Here is a 19,096-nt window from a genome sequence, read left to right on the forward strand (position 1 = left end):
GTGATCTTACTGACCCGGATCCGCAAGATCTTGAAAACCTTCTCTTCTATTCTCCACAGGTGAATTCACCTTCTTTTTGAGGAGCAGAGATTACACGCAAAACCTGTGTATCAACTGGGAAAACCCAAAGAAAACACAAGGGCATTCTTCTTGTTCCAGACCTACACACTGTTTATCAGAAGGGCAGGGCCACCCCCGAGCGCTCCTCACAACAGCTGTGAGCAGCTGAATGAAGAAGAAACCAACCACCGCTTGCGACAGAAGGAACTGTGTCCCTGCTCTGCTGAGACAATGGCAACAGCTCTTCTCGCTGCCACCAAGCAGTCCTCTACCAGCCAGCTCAGGAGCCTGCCAAACCGTGCAGCTCCACACTAACGCTTTGGCTGCTCAGACAGCTTCTGCAGGGCACGAAGCCTGTGCTCCATACTGCTGAACACACCTACCAGTGAGCCCAAAGCTTATTCAGGTATGCAAATACATGTTGTAATGACTCCAGCAGAGATGTAAGCGAGGAGTTATATATGATCAAATCTTCTTCGACTAATGAGACATGAGAATTTCAATTCCAGAAGAGATGAGCCACCATCAACCCCTCCCCCTCAAAACAGAGCCCCAAATGCACCTGAGTGCTTTTCTGAAATTAATATTCACTTTAGAGCACAACTCCTCCTATTATTTAGCTCTGACACAACATAGCCTTATATTCAAAACCGCAAGCTGGATAATTGACTCCAGAATCCATCTTCCTAATTAAGCTATTAACTTAAGTAAATGAGACAAAGCAATTAAGGGCTCAGTTCTGCAATTTTTATTCACTAAAATCTGCACTTAAATTGACAGAACCCGCATGTATGAATAAGAATTAGTGTCTCAGGCACAAGGTGACTTGCTGAAAATCATGTAATAAGTATATTTCAGAGTCAGTATTTACCATGGCTTGCTTTCAAACATACAGTTATTTTCCATGTCTAAAATATCAATTACTGTTAAGTTAGCTACTAAAGCAGCTGACCCGTCTTTTCTTTTTGCTTATACCTGGGAAAATCAACACTGGTCTGAGAAAATGCTTTTCACCTAGTAATGGGAAGCATTTTATACATCTTCTCCTGTTTATGGACACTTACATGTTTAATGTCAGCAAAATGACGTATTTGAATTCTTTCAGAAGAAAATTTTGCTACAGTTTCATTGCCAGTCATCGCCTGTGTTATCTAATTGTATAAATTTTAACTGATACGATTAAAGGAAACAATGACTTTACAGGCAGAGTAAATCCTAGGTGATTGTGTGCAACATCGTACATTGCTAGGATAAACTTCTACTTCCAGACATTTTCCAAAGAACCCAACGAACTTGGTTATCTCTTCACCTGTGTGACACTCTCTACAAAAATCAGGGCTGTAATTTTTCGAACTGGTTCATGTCTTTCAAGGCACAAATGTGAGTTACTTGCCATATTGTTCTTTATCCATTTCACATTCTTCCGAAGTTTTTTCATTACCTTCTCGTGACAGGTGAAGTGTTTAAAACACACAGTGTGCTATAGAACATGTTCACTTGAGAGACTATTTAGCAACTGATTCTCCTTCAATAATAACTTAAATAGACACTGATCTAAAGTTACTGTTCAAGGGGGAGTATTCACATGTATTGCGCGTGTAAACATTGGCAGGCTTGGGGTTTTATGTCTGGTTTGAAAAATGATCTGATAATTTCTGAAATGATTGTTGCTATCTGCACACTCTGAAGACATTAAAAAAAAAGTGTTTAAGTACTGTCACTGCAATGAACCAGTCATTACTACAACATTTCGGCTGCTGACTCTAAAACTCCTGCATTCAGCCAGTACCTTAAGACCTCGAAGTAACTGATAGATGAGAAACTGTATATGGTCATCTGTTAACTTCTGGCACTTCACAATGTTATTCAGGTCAGCACCCATTAAATTTGTCACAAGATACCTGTGAAAGTAAAACAGAGAGAAGAAAACAAAGAAACACACCTCATTTAAGAATGGCAGAATGTACATCCTTCTAAAAGCAGCATATCTAAAGAGTAACTACACACTCCTGTGTAGGTTCCTTTTCCATTTTCTACTAACACACATCAGCTTTGAGCTTTAATAATGGAATCACAACTATGAGATTTAGTATCATGAAAAAGAAAAATCCTCACCGTACATTAAAAGCTTTTATCTCTGTTTTCTTCGTGACACACTACAGCAGTTCAGGGAGGGGAGAACGCATCATATTTTGAGATGAATAAGAAGCCTCACTCAACATCAAAGTGGGAGCCTGAGGCACTGAAACTACAGTAACTAGAAAGGCCCCGGCATATCTGATGATGGAGATTAACATTGGATTGGTTGAAATAAGAGTATTTTGTGCAACTTCCCTCCCCACCCCCACTGGAAGTTTTATTTTTTGACAAATTTTGCAGAAACATTGATTCTTTTCCAAAAAAAGTGCATGTTTCATACCCAGTTCTCATTTGTGTGATTTTGCTCTGGAGTCAAAGGGGTTTGGCCACTAATTTCCATGGAAAATATATTAATTACTATTTCTTCTGCTAAATTGTTTACCTAAGTGCTTATACACAATGAAAACCAAGAGGAACTCTGCATAAACCGTATGTTTGAGTAACACCAAAACACACCTAGTCCTAGGTTAGTCAGAAATGTGGCCTAAATTTACCTTGTCTCAGTGAACCAACAGAATACTTTCCTGCATTCTGAACTATCCCATCTAGCTGTGAAAAAATAATCTACAGCTAACATATAATTGAACTGAAAAAGTTTTAAGTTTACTGGCATGTATGCAGCATCAAACCATTTACCATATACTTATCTTAATTAATTATCATTAAAAAAAATACAAAAATGAGGCCCATCCTCCTGCCTCCTCTTTTGTGGAAAAGTTGCAAAAAGATTTATTGGTGTTCTTCACACAAAGTCAGCTGTGGCTGCAAGTCTATTAGAAAAGTATGAGCTTCCTTTTTAAAACAAGAGTGGAAGTTACTTACTTACTAATTAATCAGAACGATTTTAAAATTTTACTTACACTTCATTAAAATTTTCTATTGATGTTGCAGGCGTAAAAACATCTAGCAATCCTATAACCTGAAAGATGAGGGAATCGACATTTTATTTTTAGAAATCTGTAAAGAAACATGTAATTAGTATTGACAGTGCTTAGCATTTTTGGGATGAAACTTACAAAAATATAACATAAGGTCATCCTGAAAACTTAGTACAACTGGCACAGTAGGTGGTCTATACAGGTATAGCCTCAGCTATCTCCATGACCAACAGAAAATTATATTAATTACAAAAAGTAATTACAACAATACTTTAGACAATCAGGAAAAGTAACGTCTCATTACGGAAAAGCTGACTCATGGTCTATACACTTGTTAGACTTCATCAAGATTACGCACAATTTCATGGATTGTCTTGTTCTGTCATTTTTTAACCTTTTTAGCATCCTTTCTCCAGGATACTTTTCAATCCACTATATTTTTTTCAGGCTTCAATTCATCAAGTTACTTTTAAGCAGGTGGATAGTCCCACTGAAATCAACTGTTTGCCACATAAACTTAGAACAGTACTCAATTTCTTGGGGCCTGAAGTTCTACTGTCTTTTCTCTAGATATTACACTGTTGTTAATTTCAACGAGAGTATCTGCCCTTAATTTCTCAAAAGAATCCAAATTCAGCAAAAGCAGTTTTGAGGTATTTTATTTTCTGGACTGATGTTTCAAGAGCATCCAACAGTAGTGAGCAGAACACTCTTACTACTTTAGTTAGAGAAGAGTAGGAGCACTTGTTTTGGATTTCATTAGCTGCATCTTCAAGATGAAATTAGATCATTTTTCAATTAAAAGGCAGCCTTTTACTGAAAGTCTCTACTTAAAGTCCAGTGACTCCACTACACGTATGATGGCTAGTTCCAGGTATCTTGGATAGCTAGAATTGCATAGACTTTTCGAAAAAGATTGTACCTAACTGAAATTAAGCCTGTATTGCAAACTTCTGTTGTAAAAATACGAAGCGAAGGAACTCACTCTCCACTTACGTTCTCATGCTTCATGTGCTTAAGCAACCTAAGCTCTCGGTAGGTCCTCCTCGCATGAATCAGTGATTGAAAAGGTCTTGAAAGCTTTTTTACTGCCACCTTCTGTCTTGTTTTGGTATCATAAGCTGAACTAGAAGAGGAAAAGAAGAAGTCCACGTTGATGGCATGTTCTACTTCAAAGCTATCAGCTAGTTCACTGGAGAAACCTGTACTCTCTTGGGGGCTTTTACTCCTTCCTTTGCCCTCTTTCACCTTCTACTCAGAGACTGCAACCAGGCGAGCTAGTCAGCAGTAACTGAGTATTCATAGACAGTTCCCTTGTTTTCCATCTAGCAAATTACTAACACTTACGATAATGTTCAGGACTCATCCCCAGGTAACCCTTCCCCATATGGCAGGAAAAGTAACCAGAGAATTAGCTCCATTAGTGCAGCTCCAGCCTCCAGCTCCAAGGCAAGGCTTGTAGGGAATATGGGGATTCAAAATCTGTGTCTTACTGAACAAACTGGAGTCTTTACTAATGAGACGAACACTGCAATTGTGTCTAGCAATATTAATTACCTATTTGACCATTAGCTCGCTAGATGATAATGCCACAAAACTGGTATCAAATTAGGATGTTGACATAGCCAAGGCCATACCGTTTCCTTGGGAAATGCTGGTAACAAGCGAACAACGGGCACATCTTACACTCCAGCCCACAGATCCTGCTGACACACAGCATGTGCTTAACTTCATACAGATGGAGATGCCCCGCTGAAGAGGACACTAAATACACACGTCACCATTTACACAAAAGGGAGACCCACTGGTTTTTGTGCATTAGAAAGACATGACAAGCACAACAAGCCACAAATAAATGCTGCCTGTTATGTAGCACAGGGGTAAAAATGATCCCTGTATGTATTACTTCATGATGCTACACAGTACAATTATAAAAAGATACAGTTTGCTACCTTCTCCTATGAAGAAAAAAAATTTCTTTAAATTGTTACTCTTACCCATTAAGTTAAAACTGTGTTCAATTAAAATACCTCAAAACTCTCTATTTAAAGTGTGGGTAACACTACCTATGCTTGCTAGAGAGCATTAGCAATCCGAGAACCTTCACACATGTTTATCTTACAGAACTTTTTTTGAGTTACAATCACAAAAATTAGATAACATGAAAAATGCACGGAGTAGGATGACAACAGTCAGCAGTCACACCAAATGCTATTAGCTCCTTAAGAACAGTGTTTTAGACACTCCTGCAAATTGTGGCAGGAGACACCTGCTAGAGACAGAAACCATTGGCCATGCCTGGAGTAGCTCCCAAACTAATACACCAAGCCTATAATCAACTCCAAGTAGGTGGACTCCTACACATATTTGGTGCTCTGCTAAAGTCATGAAGAGCCAAGTGAAGAGCAAAGCCTCTTTATTTGCAAGCAGCTGGAGGACAAGGTGGTGTTTCTAATGAGAAGCAACAAAGGATACAAGCAACAAATGGGCAGGAAGAACAGAGAGGCATCCGAAAGGTGATCGTGACCAGTTATGCTAGAATTCACCCAACCTCCGCGAAGGCCAATGCAGGGCACAATCTACCAACATTTTTATTTGATAAAAACAGAGTAAGGGGAAGTAGATTTAATCAACAAGTTTCTTGCAGGTACCATGGAAGGAGTGAGTCACTCATGAGATAAATGAAATAGATAAGCAGATTACTTAGCTAGTTTCTTGCAAGCATCACAGAAGAAGTGGATCTTCAGGGAAGTTTTAAAGGTGTACAGGGTTGTGGCTTTGCTGAGCACCTCAGGAAGGGCATTCCCTGAGCAGAAGAAAGAAAAGCATAGGAAGAAGGAGAAGACTGGTATCACTCTGAGGAGTGGGTGGAAGGGATACGACAGAGATACTTGTTCCGACAGCAGGGCAGGGACAGTTATTCGGGATATGAGGATGCTGTGTTGCTCAAATACGTGGAGCAGCTCAGGGAATGAACAGTGTGTGAAGAACTGACAGCACAGATATCTTACATTCCACGACTGACCACAGGGACAACATGAAGGTTGCACAAGTAAATCTGAAGAAATAAAAAGGAAGCCGATGCTTAGCTGTTAATGTAGCAAAGATTAGATATAATTGCCCTGTGTGTAATCCTGGCCAATGAAGCCACTGGAGAACACCACCAAGTCTCACAAATACGCACTCTCTATATCCTTTCCAACTTTTTTTCCAGTGGAAAAGGAAATGTTTGTCCAGATAAATAAGCAACATTGGCCAAAACAGCAGCCTGTGACTTAACATCTCAGCTCTTCTGGTAATTCATGAGCCTTCCCACTCATGCTTGTACCGGTTTGTGAAATGCTGTGTACCTTATAAAAGGCTAAGAGGAATTAGGTTTTAAATCCCGTTATCATGATAAACATCCCTCTCCTCCCAATTCTAAGGTCAAATGTGGGTTTCAGTGGTTTAAAAGCCACTGATCTTTAAGATGGATTGCTTTTTACTCTTCATGACTCAAGGCTGCAAAGCTTTCAGATGGTATAAAGCACTATTTTTTTAGTTTCAGTAATTCTTACAACAGCAGCTTTTTAGACCCAGGATGGAAGCACATTGAGGAGAGAGAAAAAAAAATAAAAGAAAGAGAAAACAAATGGCAACTTGAGACCCGGGACCTCCAATGGGAAATCATGAATTGAAGCTGCACGGGCCAGGGACTGACTTGGTTTAAATGAGTTCCTTCGCAGTCAAGAAATTGTACCAAATGATAATCAGAGCTAATGCCTTCAGGCTCTTTCCTTGCCTGGTTTACCATCATCAGAATTCAAGTTATTAAGTCATGCATTCAAAAATACAGATTTCACGTTGTTTGAACTCTCTTGTTTGTCAGATTCAAGGATGACTTGCATCTGTGATCTCTGCTACAGCCTCTGTGATGACATTTTGCAAGCGGCAGGCCACTGCCTGCATTCCTCCCTGTGTACGCTTACGCCTCTTATTTTAGACTTGGTCTCTCCCTCTTGCTATTATATCATCACAGCTGCAATCCAGGCTGTCCCCTGAATCCCTCATCATCCCCTGAATCCTTCATCATCCCCCGAATAAACTGTTAGGTGGCAGGATGAGCTGCATCCTTTTGGTGCGATTTCTCCAAGAATGTTCAGCTTTTAGACTAGTCCCTGGATAGGACATCTCTGGTCCCAGTCATGATGAAAATAGGGGCCCACCTGTGCTTGGCACCTGCAAACCCTTCCTCAGGGGCCTGTAACCAGCCCGACCAAAATGATTCAAAACAGCTTCTTAAAAAAAAAAAAAAAATACCAACCCATGCTGTTAACTAGCTTGATTTAATGGGGAAGAAGAGGGTTAGAGGCCCTCACTTTCCCTTACCCTGCATGACACCCAACTCACACCCTCCCCACTTCTGCATCGTGACTGGAGAGGGCTTCTCTGCCAGTCTCTCGGTGTTTGCATCGCCTCACAAACAACTGCTGGCCACTTACAACACCTTTTTCTTTTGCGAGGTTATTTCCTACAGGCTTCAGCTTTGGCCAACCACTTGTGGTTATACCTGGAAACAAATCATCCTTCCAGTGGTTCAGCTACTGTTTCCCGAGTTTCTTTGAAACTACTTATTCTGAGGTGTCCTACCTGTGATTACAATGTTACCTCATGCAGCTGGACAGAATAGCACAATGGAGATAAACTGACATACTCCCATCTCTAATCTATTCTTTACTGTTAGCATTTAATTTGATGTAGGCAGTGAAAATAAGTGACTTTTTAAGTGCATATTGTCAGTATTTCTGACATCACTGTTAAGCAGTATGCTCACATGGCTCGATAGAATATGGGAACATCACTTTAGATAGACTTTCTATCATAATTTAAAAAGAAACACAATTATTACTATTTTTTTAATTTACAAGAAACAACTTTGCAACAATCTTAGCAATAGCTTTTTCAGATATGATCGTTCTTGACCCAGAACCCTTTGCAGTTATGACACATTTTTTGCTGTCTGTCCTTTCTAAGATCAAGGATAAAAAGCCATTATTCTGCTTACAGGGATGGCATAATTTTCACACAGATTAGAGACTTTTGCTTAGTGTGATTTTCAGTCATTGCTTAAATTAGACCTACCTTTTCAGCGTTGTCAACTCCTATATTTAATAATTCTATTGAAGTTCCACTAGATGAAATACAGATCTCTATTTATATGCACATTTTCCCAGTTCCTAAGGTTTCAGAGAAAAGTTTGAAGATAGGAAGCTAATGCAGTCCAAAAACTCAGGAGGCAAAAAGCACAGGATTTTAACAGCTTCGTGCTAACTTCATGACTTTTGATGGTGCATTGATTTTTAGTAGCTGATGTTTATAAACATGGCCATACATAGGGTCATTTCCCTAGTACCCACAGACAGTTCATCCTCCATGGTTGCAGAGCAGTAATACTGGACAGACAAGCCACTCATGTGCGCAGGCTGCTCAGATCCTTCGGGGCTTTTGGGATTAGAAGAACACTATTCAGCTATGACTACTTAGACTTCAGGATCAAATTTGCTTCAAACAGCTTGCAGAAGCCCAATCTAACAAACCACGCATGGAGCCAACTTGTACCCTATTTAATAAACTCCAGTATCCAGTGCAGGAAGAATTCTTCCCAGGACCAACTGCTCCCCTTGGACTACAGCCAGTCCCTGAATTTCCTAATGTTTTGGGCTCGGAGATGGCTTACTAGCCAGGCACAGTACTACCCAAAATGCCTGGAAAAAGTTCAGCTTAAGTGCAGTGTTTGGTCTAGCGAGTTCTCTTCATTTCCAGAGCCAGCTCAGGTCTAGCTGATGCAAAACAAAGGCATGACCTGAGCTGGCTATACATGGTGCCAGTCTTGTATCTGCAGTGAACTCCCCATTTATTGTAGGCTACCTATTCCATCCCCATCACCCCAGATAACCACAAGGTTTTGGTTGTCTACAAAGTGTGATTTTATGCTTGTGGAAGCATTATATCTGTATAAATAATTATCTAATTATTTATTCTAAGTGATTCATGTGGGGTTAATGCAAAAAAAGAGAGACTCTTTTCCAATTTATTTTATATAATTCAGTGTCCCAGCTTGTGAGGCTGTTACCCCTACACCATCAGAAGTCAGAAAACTGGTTGGACACACCATATGAAACTTGAAGAGAATGCTGTACACAAGTAGATCCTTAAACACAAGTAGATCCTTAAATTTTCTCCATGCGACAATGATACTGGGTCTGGGTTTTCCCCATATTGTTCTAGGATTCTATTTTTATTTCTTTCACTGCAGCACAACACAATTTTCTTTCCTTCACTGGGTCACGTTCCTCCAGAACACGTGAAGATTCCCCGTTACATGTAAGTGTTAAGAGGAAAAACAAAGAAAAAATGCAATTCATGCTCAAAACACAGATTCACATGGGCAGAACTTTACTGATTTTGGTAAGAAGGTAACATCCAGAAAACAAAATGGAAAAGTACACAGAATTTCTGCCACGTATTTAGCACAGCCACAACTTTGAGCTCTTATCCACAGATCTCAGCATCCTTTCATGTACCCACTGACTCTTTCCATTACAGGAGACATGAATCTCCTTGTGGACAGATGTCGCCTTAATTTGCAAGATCCTGAATTCCCGAGAAAAACAAGTAACAGCAGCAGAAGGGTGTATGTGAGCAAGCACTGAGGGTAAGGAAGGGAAGAGGCGTCAACACACAGAGAACCTAATTGTTGAGGTAGGCAGCCCTTACTGCACCCCACATTGGCAAGTAAGATAGAAAAGGGGGACACACAGGAACCCTGCCCTCAGACATTTTCTAGTGCTCCATCATATAATCTGGGTTCCTCACAACTGCAGTGAATGACAACCCTTTTTACCTTTCTCATAAATGTAATGTAAGTGAATGAAAGTCATCACATGAATAACATCGATTTTAGTTTTTGTTCACAAGGTTTGATTTCTGAGCTTTGTCTTCTGGGTCTTCTCCAGGATCTTGCTGCTCTTTTTTAAAATACAACTTCTTTCTTTCTTTTTTTTTTTTTTTTTTTTTTTAAATAGAGGAACTTTTTATTGAGATATAGAATAGTCTTGAATAAAGCTCACACAGCATCTATCCAATACCTGAAAACAGACCATAATAGCTATTGGCAGTGCAGCAAGAGAACAACAGAAAAAGGCCACCCACAGTAAGCTTACGTTAAGCAGCAAAGTAAACCCAGGAAACCGTTCATTTGTTTCTTCTTTATAAATGTTTTGTTACTTTATGCAAGTTCAAGTTGGTGATTTCCACCCTCTAAGAGCTGGATTTAAGGTACAGAGTGTGTGTTTGTGTATGTAAACCATACAAATCACAACATATATATGCATCAGAAGGAAACCACAAAGAAAAATGAGATGGTAGCAAGACAAAAGGTGGGAGGATTAGTAATGGGCAGCTCTGAAATGACATGTTAATCTCCTCATTAGAGAAAAAAACCCTTGCTCGATGATGACAGGTTATTGTATTGTAAAATTACATCCCATCACTTGGATATTATTCCAACACACCATGCTGAGCACTGGCATCAATTGTTTTGGCTTTAGTACAATCACTGTCAATTATCTCAGATTAATTTACCCTGAGATCTAAATGTAAAAGCACAAAATATCTCTTACATATGCAACACAGTTGTTCCATAACCAACATAAAAATATATACATACTTTTAAGCAGACACTGAAAAACTATATAAAATAATTGCTATCCATATGTCTATGTGAATACATCACTAGTCTTCTTTCAATGTAACAACATGATCATAAACATGCTGTATCAGTCTCTGAATCCACAAGCTATTTTTTATTTTCTGATCTGTCTCTTATGTCTCCACAGTAACTTAAATATTCAAATAACTTTACAGAGGAGCAGTCACACTTTTCTAGGTGAAGTTACAGACGGTACAGCTTACGTCAGTCAGAGCGATGCATTCAAATTCATGCTTGCAAGAAAAACATACAGAAGGTTGGAGTAATAAGCTGTTAGCTTCCTCAGCATGTGGAACCAACTCACGGATACTAAAATAATCATGTATTTTAGATAGCCTATAAGCCCAATGTCAGTATTTAAACAGCAAAATCTGTCAGCTGCCACTAAGACAGTACACTGCTAGTGACAGATGTATTCCAGTCAGCATTTCATTAAAAAAGACTGCCAGGTAGTTATAAATTGTGGTCTTAGAAGCTACAGCTAGAAATGCTAGTGGTTAATCTGGATATAATGTTTAACATGAAAAAATACCAGTGCTTCCACATACGTTACATAAAACTCAGCAGATGAGATCTCACATTCTTGTCCTTCTTTTTCCTATTCCTCCCCCACTTCTCCTTCACATTTCCTGTCTTCTCTCTCTACAACAGCCAAAACATTGAATGGTAGCAATTTGTTCCCAGGTCATGCAGGGGTTTTGAAACACCCTCTCCCTTCCTGACTGTATACACAGAACTAAGATCCTGGATTTTTGCTACCAACTAGCTAACAGGTTCTGAAATTGCAAACAGCTCCTTGGGAAGCTGTATTGAAGCAACAAGGCCCTAAAACTTTAAGGGCTCTGGAACAGGCACTGTGTCCCCTAGCCAAGTGCAATCACAATCACGACCAACGGCTGGAGAGCAAAGCAGTCAGCTATGCCACTGCTGCATCATGTGGTCAGGAAGGTGCATATTGTAACATTACATTGAAGTAGAGATGGAGGAGACCCTCTGCAGAGAATTTTTATTCTGCTCATGTATTCCTACAGCCACACAGCAAGCTGTAATTCCATGATTCTTGCTGTCTTTTTACCACAACTGGCTTATCTCATGCTCCCTCCCTCTCTAAAAAAGATCTCATTAATTCCTCCTGAAAGAAAACCTGCACAATATGAAGCGGTCTTCCTCACTTCTTGAGCTTGTCTTCACCCTTCCTACAGCTCCTTCCACCGCCCTCCTCACACACATATGGATATTTCTCATCTGCTCTCTAACTACTCCACAGGCTTTGCAACAGCATCACACCTAAAGATCTCCATCTCAGCCATCCTTATCCATCTCAGCCACTCTTAACCACCTCCACAAACACCTCATTCCTGGTTCAATCTCCTTCATTAAAAGCATTCTTAGGCACTTCCATTTTAAATAGGAACCTTGACTCTACTAATTGCCATCCCACTTCCCTTTCCTTTCCAAAGTCAGTAACTACACTGTTCCAACAACTGGAAGATACACGGGATGAAAGCGGACAAAGGAATGATGAGCACTCTGCATTCCACCCTAGTACTCCAACAAAAACACTCTCAATGAACTCTCGAGTGATGTCTCCCTGGCCAGTGCTCAGCAACACTCTCCCATCTTCCTTCATGTATCTTTCAGAAAATTTCTTGAATTCTTGATCTCCCTTGGCTTTGTAGCTGCAAACCCCATTGTGTCTTCATTCCTAGTAGCTATTTCATGATGTTGCTTGGAAGATCTTTCTCACTCTGCAACATTTTTTGTTGCTTCACTTATTTTCATCCATTCATTCTAGCAATTCTGCTGCAAAGATCCTCCTCCTAACCTGTAACGTTGATCATGCAGCTCCATTTATTTAGCTCTCCTCCCTATTGCAAACTCACTTTAAAGGCCTTGTTTCTAAGTATCATTATTACATATACTCACTTTTAAGAGATGTCCTGCCTCTGACTGGACTTTCAGATCAGCTTTCATCTCTCCCTAGGTTTTCAAGCATTTGAATAAACTTAGAAGGACTCATTGTAAATATCTGCAAAACTAATGAAAGGATTCAAAACTTTCCTTCTGAATGATGCATACCAAAAATAGACAATTACTAATGGATCTTGGACAGCAGCATTTTAACAATAGTTTGATATGTTTCCAATAAGCTATAACCATAAACATATGTAGGATGAAGTTCAGCCCCTGTACTTGCATTGGAAACAAAAGTCCTAATCCAAAAGAGGAACAGCCCAAATGGAGTCCACTGAAAGCAACTGTCTCTACGTGTGCTTGGGATTCTGCCCTTAGCCTGAAGAGATCAAGATGGTCCCCAGTTTCCAGCTGTATTTACACACAGCAGGTGTGTGTTACTACTACTCTAAAAGCTCATCTCGGCGTTTACTATTTAAACTAATGTGTAATGTTACAGCAACACATACAGTAACTCTGGTAATCTGATCTTGTAGTTGAAATTATATACTTCGTATCACTATGGCTAAGCAAAAGGTCCTTTTAAAAAAAACATTATCATTCAAAAAAGTCATCAAGTACAATCTTGGATGAAGGAATTTTTCTCTTTGTCAAAGACAATTTATATTAGCTTTTAAAAAACCCTCACATGCTACCAAGTTGTCTCAGCATCTCCTTAGAGGTTCTCAATGTGAAAAGAACAATATCAGCAATGTTATATTCCAGTCTTGCAAGCTACTGCCCTCAAAACACTTGCGAGTGACAATCTAACCAGAAGCACAGGACAGGGTGGACAGGGAAAAGAAGTGGTTAACCTTCAGGATTAAAGACTTCCGCTTCTATTTTTCCACTTGTGCTTCCTCAAAGCAAAATAGAAGCCTAACCACCCCTCAACCTCCCCCCATTTTTACCCCAAATTAGCCAGGACAAAAACTTAATGGATGTTAAGCATGCACTTAAAAGTTAGCAGGAGGGAGGGACCTGCTGAAGTGCTGCATTGCGTAAATGACTTAAGGTAAGCTTTGCTTTCCTGCTTTTCTTAAACTGAAGCTTGTGCCATTACACTCTGACTTAGCAGGCCTCTTTTTTAGAATGTGTTACGTCACTCATGTTGGTGTTAGGCATTGTATGCTCTTAAAATTAAAAGAGACTGAGTGCACAATGTAAGTACTATTGGATGCCAATGGCCTCCGAGGAAACAGTGCAGGAGTTTCTGGTTGGGAAGAAGCTCTGGACTCACTTGGGTTCATCTTGCAAGGTCTGTTCTTTCCAAAGAAGGCAGAACACAGAGCTTGCAATATGCTAATGGGAAACAACCTGTTGAAGAGATCAGAGACAGCATGCTGCAGAAGGCAGTCTATACCTCCCAGGCAAAAATAGGACTAAGTAGGTTGGAAGACAGTTTACAAAAGCTGGCATGAAAAGAGGTATACAGGCTTCAAAAAACAAAAAAACAACCAGTACACCAAAAAACTATCCACGTTACATAATTTGTGGTATCGTAAAAAGTCTTTGAAAAAGAGAAGAGACGAGGAAGCTCTTTCTCAAGCAGGTGGCAATGCCAGCTCCCAGAGGAAAAGGTGGACAGGTACCAAAGCACAGTGGACCTACCAGGGTAATACAGCAGGGAGGCAGAGATGCTGCAGGCCAGAGGTCCAGTTTATAAGCAATATCACCGAGACAGCTGAAAGACTCAAACACAGCCAGAATTATTTAAAAGGCAGAGTCACAGGGACAAGAGTTTAAAATGCAGCTTGACTTGAGACATGAATTGTCTCTTCTCTAGAACTGAAACGAAATGGTTCTAGATGAAGATTACCTTGTAAGCTTGCCTGCTTCCCATCTAAATGGCTACCAGCTTAAATGCTGCACTTAATCAGAAATGTTCTTCAAACTCACAATTAGCAGGGGTAGCATCTAGTCTATAAGAGTCAACCAGCTCTTTGACTTCTGTGAAAGATAAACCCAACTTTGAAGGTGGACACTGAAAACATATTTTTCAAGAAAACTTTAAATTTAACTGAGTTTTGGCTTGAGGAAGAGTTAAAATAATTGTCTAATATAAGAAAACTCAACTTGGTAAGTAAAGCTATAGCACAAAAAGAAAACAACTCCAAAAGAAACAGTTGTGCATGTAAATCTGATATTTGCTAATACGCAAACAACCCCTGTGTCATGGTTTAGCCCCTGTCAGCAACCTAGCACCACGCAGCCGCTCACTCACCCTCCCCCCGGTGGGATGAGGGAGAGACTCAGGAGGGCAAAAGTAAGAAAACTTGTGGGTTGAGATAAGAACAGTTTAATAATTGAAATATAATAATGATTATAATAATAAAAATTGTAATGAAAAGGAGAACAACGAGAGAGAGAGAGAAACAAAATCCAGGGGGTGGGAAAAAAAAACCCCAAACAAGTGATGCAACTGCTCACCACCCAGTGACCAACACTCAGCCAGTCCCCGAGCAGCGATCGCTGCCCCCCAGCCAACTCCCCCGGTTTCTATACTGAGCATGACGCCATATGGTATGGAATAGCCCTTCGGCCAGTTTGGGTCAGCTGTCCTGGCTGTGCCCCCTCCCAGGTTCTTGTGCACCTGGCAGAGCATGGGAAGCTGACAAGTCCTTGACTTCGTATAAGCACTGCTTAGCAACAGCTAAAACAGCAGCGCGTTATCAGCATTATTCTCATACTAAATCCAAACCACAGCACTATGGCAGCTACTAGGAAGAAAATTAACTCTATCCCAGCCGAAACCAGGACACCCTGAAAAAACAAAAATTAACCAAAATATACCGTTGAAGACTCCACTGATCATTTTACATGTAATTAAACTACTATACACACATGGCACTTCCACAGGGCTTTTTTCCACTGCACCCCACACGCCCCCAATTAAAAAAAAAAACCCAAACAACCAGATCTGATGGCCGCAAATGACAGAACATCCACCAGCTTGAATGGCCGCAGGAAAGAGCCCAGGTAAAAGGAAGCCCTCGACAGAGTTAAAATACAAGAGTAATGCAAAATGTACTGCAATAGCGAAGTACTTGAGGAAAAGACCTCACGGTTCTCTCTGTGGTTCATGTAGATGCTGAAGTGCAACTCTCCTTGGCAGTGTGGCCAAGTTCCTCTGAGGATTTCCAAGAAGGACTGTTCTTTATGATGTGTCATTAAAAAAAGCGAGAAAAGCAGTAGAGCTCTTTATACTAAGAAAGGTTTGCTTTTTATGCATATTCCACATCTAAATAAAAACAAAGAAGAACATACTGGAAAGCACTGTGCTTGATACAGACACGTCTCAAAGCGAATCTGTTTTAAAACAACACTACCTATCTCCATAGCACATTTGATGCATCTGCATATAAAAACTAACCCAAACATGAATTCTGTTAGACTTACGAAATGCCAATAAATTGGGCCAAAACACGGCCGCCTGACACAAACTCTTCTTTTGATTTTGAGCTGCAAGCAAAAAAAGGGCAAGCAGAAGTTAGCTTAAATGCGAATTATTTACAATATGTTTCTTATTACCAGTTATCACTTCAGTTGCACAAGTCTGCTGGATGCGACTGATAACTTACTGTAAAAAAGGGTAGGACTAGAGAAGAGTTTCACTGAGGCAGAAAAAGGTTTGTTACAACTTTGTTCCTGTTTTAAAGCCAGCGTTTGGAGTTCAGGACCTTGGCTTCTATTCAGCAAAGCACTTAAGAATTTGTTTAATTCCAGTGGTTTCTGTAAGACTTAAATATGTTTTTAGATATTTTACTGAATAGGAGTACAATTATTCACAAAAGCAATATAGTGTATTACTCAAGGGAATTATTGTGTCTCGTGGGTCTCCTGGGTAAAGCACATGCACACAGAGGGGAGAAAAAAAAAAAAAATCAATTTCAATAGACACTAAAAATAGATGGCTTTTCTGAGAGAGATGAGAACCTTTTCCTCACATACAAGCTTCTCTTTTGGTTTATAGTTCATCGATGTTAACAAGGCTATTAATATAGAGTAATATTTTATTGCTGCATTCTGTTCTTAAATGTATATTTTAGAGTAAGCCTTTTCCATAGCATCTTCCAGTCTCATTTTATATCCCAGTTCCTAGGCTTCTCCATTGATAAAATACTAGGATTTCCTTGGCTTTGCAGACAGAAAAGAAGTAAGTACAATGAATTAACAACACTAACAGTTTAAAAAAAACAAAGCACCAGCTGTGCTGCAAGTGAACCACCACATGTTTTCATTTCCTTCGCAATTTCTCAAGAGTCTTGACATCTCATTACAAAATTCAGCAGAGCAGGTCTTCCCCTTAAAACTATGTCAGCATAAATAGGGAAAATAACCAGAAATGCAGGTTCGATTGGAACACAATAGTTACTCTCCTACCGTATATCCAGCTCCTAGTTTATAAAATAAAAGAGGAGAAAGTAAACTACGATTTTATAGCCTAAATAAACTATGTCCTTGTGAAACTACTCCCATCAGATAGTCTCAGGACTATACGCTTAACTACAATGGCAGGTACCAGCAGTCGCACAGTATTTGCCTAGATTTCCCTGGTGCAAGCATAAGCCTGAAATAATAAAAAAAGAGATCAGAGCTACTTCACACGAATCCTGAGTGTTCCTGCCGATTGATGGAGGGTTTTTTTAAACGCATGCTCCTAGTTTACATGTAATTGGGGCATTTCACAGAGCTAGAGAAGGAAGCAACAAATACGAAACTCCATAAACGTTCTCTGGTATCTGGCTGCGACAAGAAAAAAGCGAGCGACTATTGCACAAGTTTAGTCCATGGCAAAAAAGTTAAGTTCTAAGGAAATCTCTTTTTGCGTAGTACATTTATTTAAAGGCCCATTATGGACTGTTTTTACATAATTCCACTTACCCAGCTTACAAAAGAAACGCGATTCTTTTTCAGAAACCCCTTAAACATCACTGTTACATCCAAAAATTGATTCAAAGCTTTTATAAGCTTAGTTATGCATGCATCAAATGCGAAAATAACAGCCCAATCTGCACTGGGAGTTCCTGAAAGTGCAAACCTGATACGGTAATTATAAAAAAAAAAGAAAAAAAAGGGGTAATGTTTTATGATGGGATAAGCCTTACCCAACCCTCAGACGCCCGAAGCCCCTGTGCGGCGACCTGCCCTAATTTGCGATTCGCCCCGAAACGGCCAGGTGGAACCCCCCGCCTGCCGCCTGCCCACACGGCCCCGCTCCAGCACCTTCTCCCGTTGCTCCCGAGGAGAGAATTCCCCCTCCCGGCGCGGGTCCCGGCCCCGGCCCCGCCAAGCTCCCCGCCCGCACGCCGTGCCCCCGGCGCCGGCAGGGCCGCGGCCCGGGCAGCCCCCGGGGCCGGCAGCGGGGGGAGCCCCCACAGCCCTGCCCGCGCCCCGCCGCCGCCCCCCGCCCGGACACGCCATGACTGCGCAAGATTCCCGGCTTCGGGGCGATTCCCACCCCGGCGCGGGCGGCTTCGGCCAGCGGCGGCCGCACGGCTGCCTGCGAGGCGGGGAGGGCGGCAGGGGCCGGCCCGGTTGCCCGGTTACGGCGAGGCCGTGCCCCGGCCCCGCGGGGCCGCCGGCGAGAGCTCCAGCGCCGCGCCCCGCAGCCCGGCCGACACGCCCCGGCCCCCGCCCCGGCCCCGGCCCCCGGCATCCCCCGCCCGCCCGGCGCACAGGACCCCCGGCACGGCCGCGCCGGCCTCCCGCCCCCGGCATTGTCTGCCCGCCCCCCCCCGGCCGGCAGCACCTGCCGGCTCCCGGCCCCGCTCCCGCCGCCCCGCACCCACCAGACGGAGCCGTAGGCGCCGGAGCCGACGGGGGTGAGGTTCTGGTAGCGCTGGGGCACCTCCCAGACCGTCTTGTTCAGCTCCTGCCGGTAGAAGCCGCCGCGCTCGGACATTTTCCCGGAGCCGCACGCCGGCGGCAGCAGCGGCAGCCGCCCCTCAGCCGGGGCGGGGAGCGACGCGGGCACGGCCGGCGCCGGCGGGGAGGAGGGACCGGGAGGGGAAGGGGAGGGGAAGGCGGGAGGCCGAGGGGGTGGGGGCAGCGTCCGGGGCCGGGGAGGGGGGGGGGGGAGCCCGGGCGGGGACGAGGGGCCCAGGCGCCCCCCGGGGCGGCCGCCGGTGCCCCCCCCCGCGGGGGTGCGGGGTGTGGCGGGGCGCCGAGCCCGCCCCGGAGCGGCCGCGTCGCCGCTGGGCGGTGGCTGCCGCCGCCTGGGCCGCAGCGGGCGGGCCGCGGCTCCCCGCGGGGCGGGCGGGCCCGCGCACCTGGCGCCCTGCGGGCTCCCTGCAGCCCCGCCGAGGCCGCCCGG

At 42.5% G+C, this 19,096-nt stretch overlaps 1 protein-coding gene across 2 annotated transcripts in view; it reads right to left on the minus strand.

Annotated features, from left to right (window-relative positions):
* Positions 1 to 18,685, minus strand: part of MAPK11 (mitogen-activated protein kinase 11) — a 32,957-nt gene extending 14,272 nt beyond the window's left edge. For both annotated transcript variants that reach the window (XM_075705415.1, XM_075705409.1), the window contains exons 1-4: positions 18,573 to 18,685; positions 4,074 to 4,203; positions 3,060 to 3,118; positions 1,850 to 1,961 (exon numbers count right to left, since the gene is read on the minus strand). In XM_075705415.1, the coding sequence (XP_075561530.1) occupies positions 1,850 to 1,961; positions 3,060 to 3,118; positions 4,074 to 4,203; positions 18,573 to 18,685 (414 nt within the window). The remainder of the gene's footprint in view (positions 1 to 1,849; positions 1,962 to 3,059; positions 3,119 to 4,073; positions 4,204 to 18,572) is intronic.
* Positions 18,686 to 19,096: the final 411 nt, after the last annotated feature.

Source organism: Pelecanus crispus, chromosome 1 (genome assembly GCF_030463565.1).
Source record: "Pelecanus crispus isolate bPelCri1 chromosome 1, bPelCri1.pri, whole genome shotgun sequence".
Taxonomy (NCBI): domain Eukaryota; kingdom Metazoa; phylum Chordata; class Aves; order Pelecaniformes; family Pelecanidae; genus Pelecanus; species Pelecanus crispus.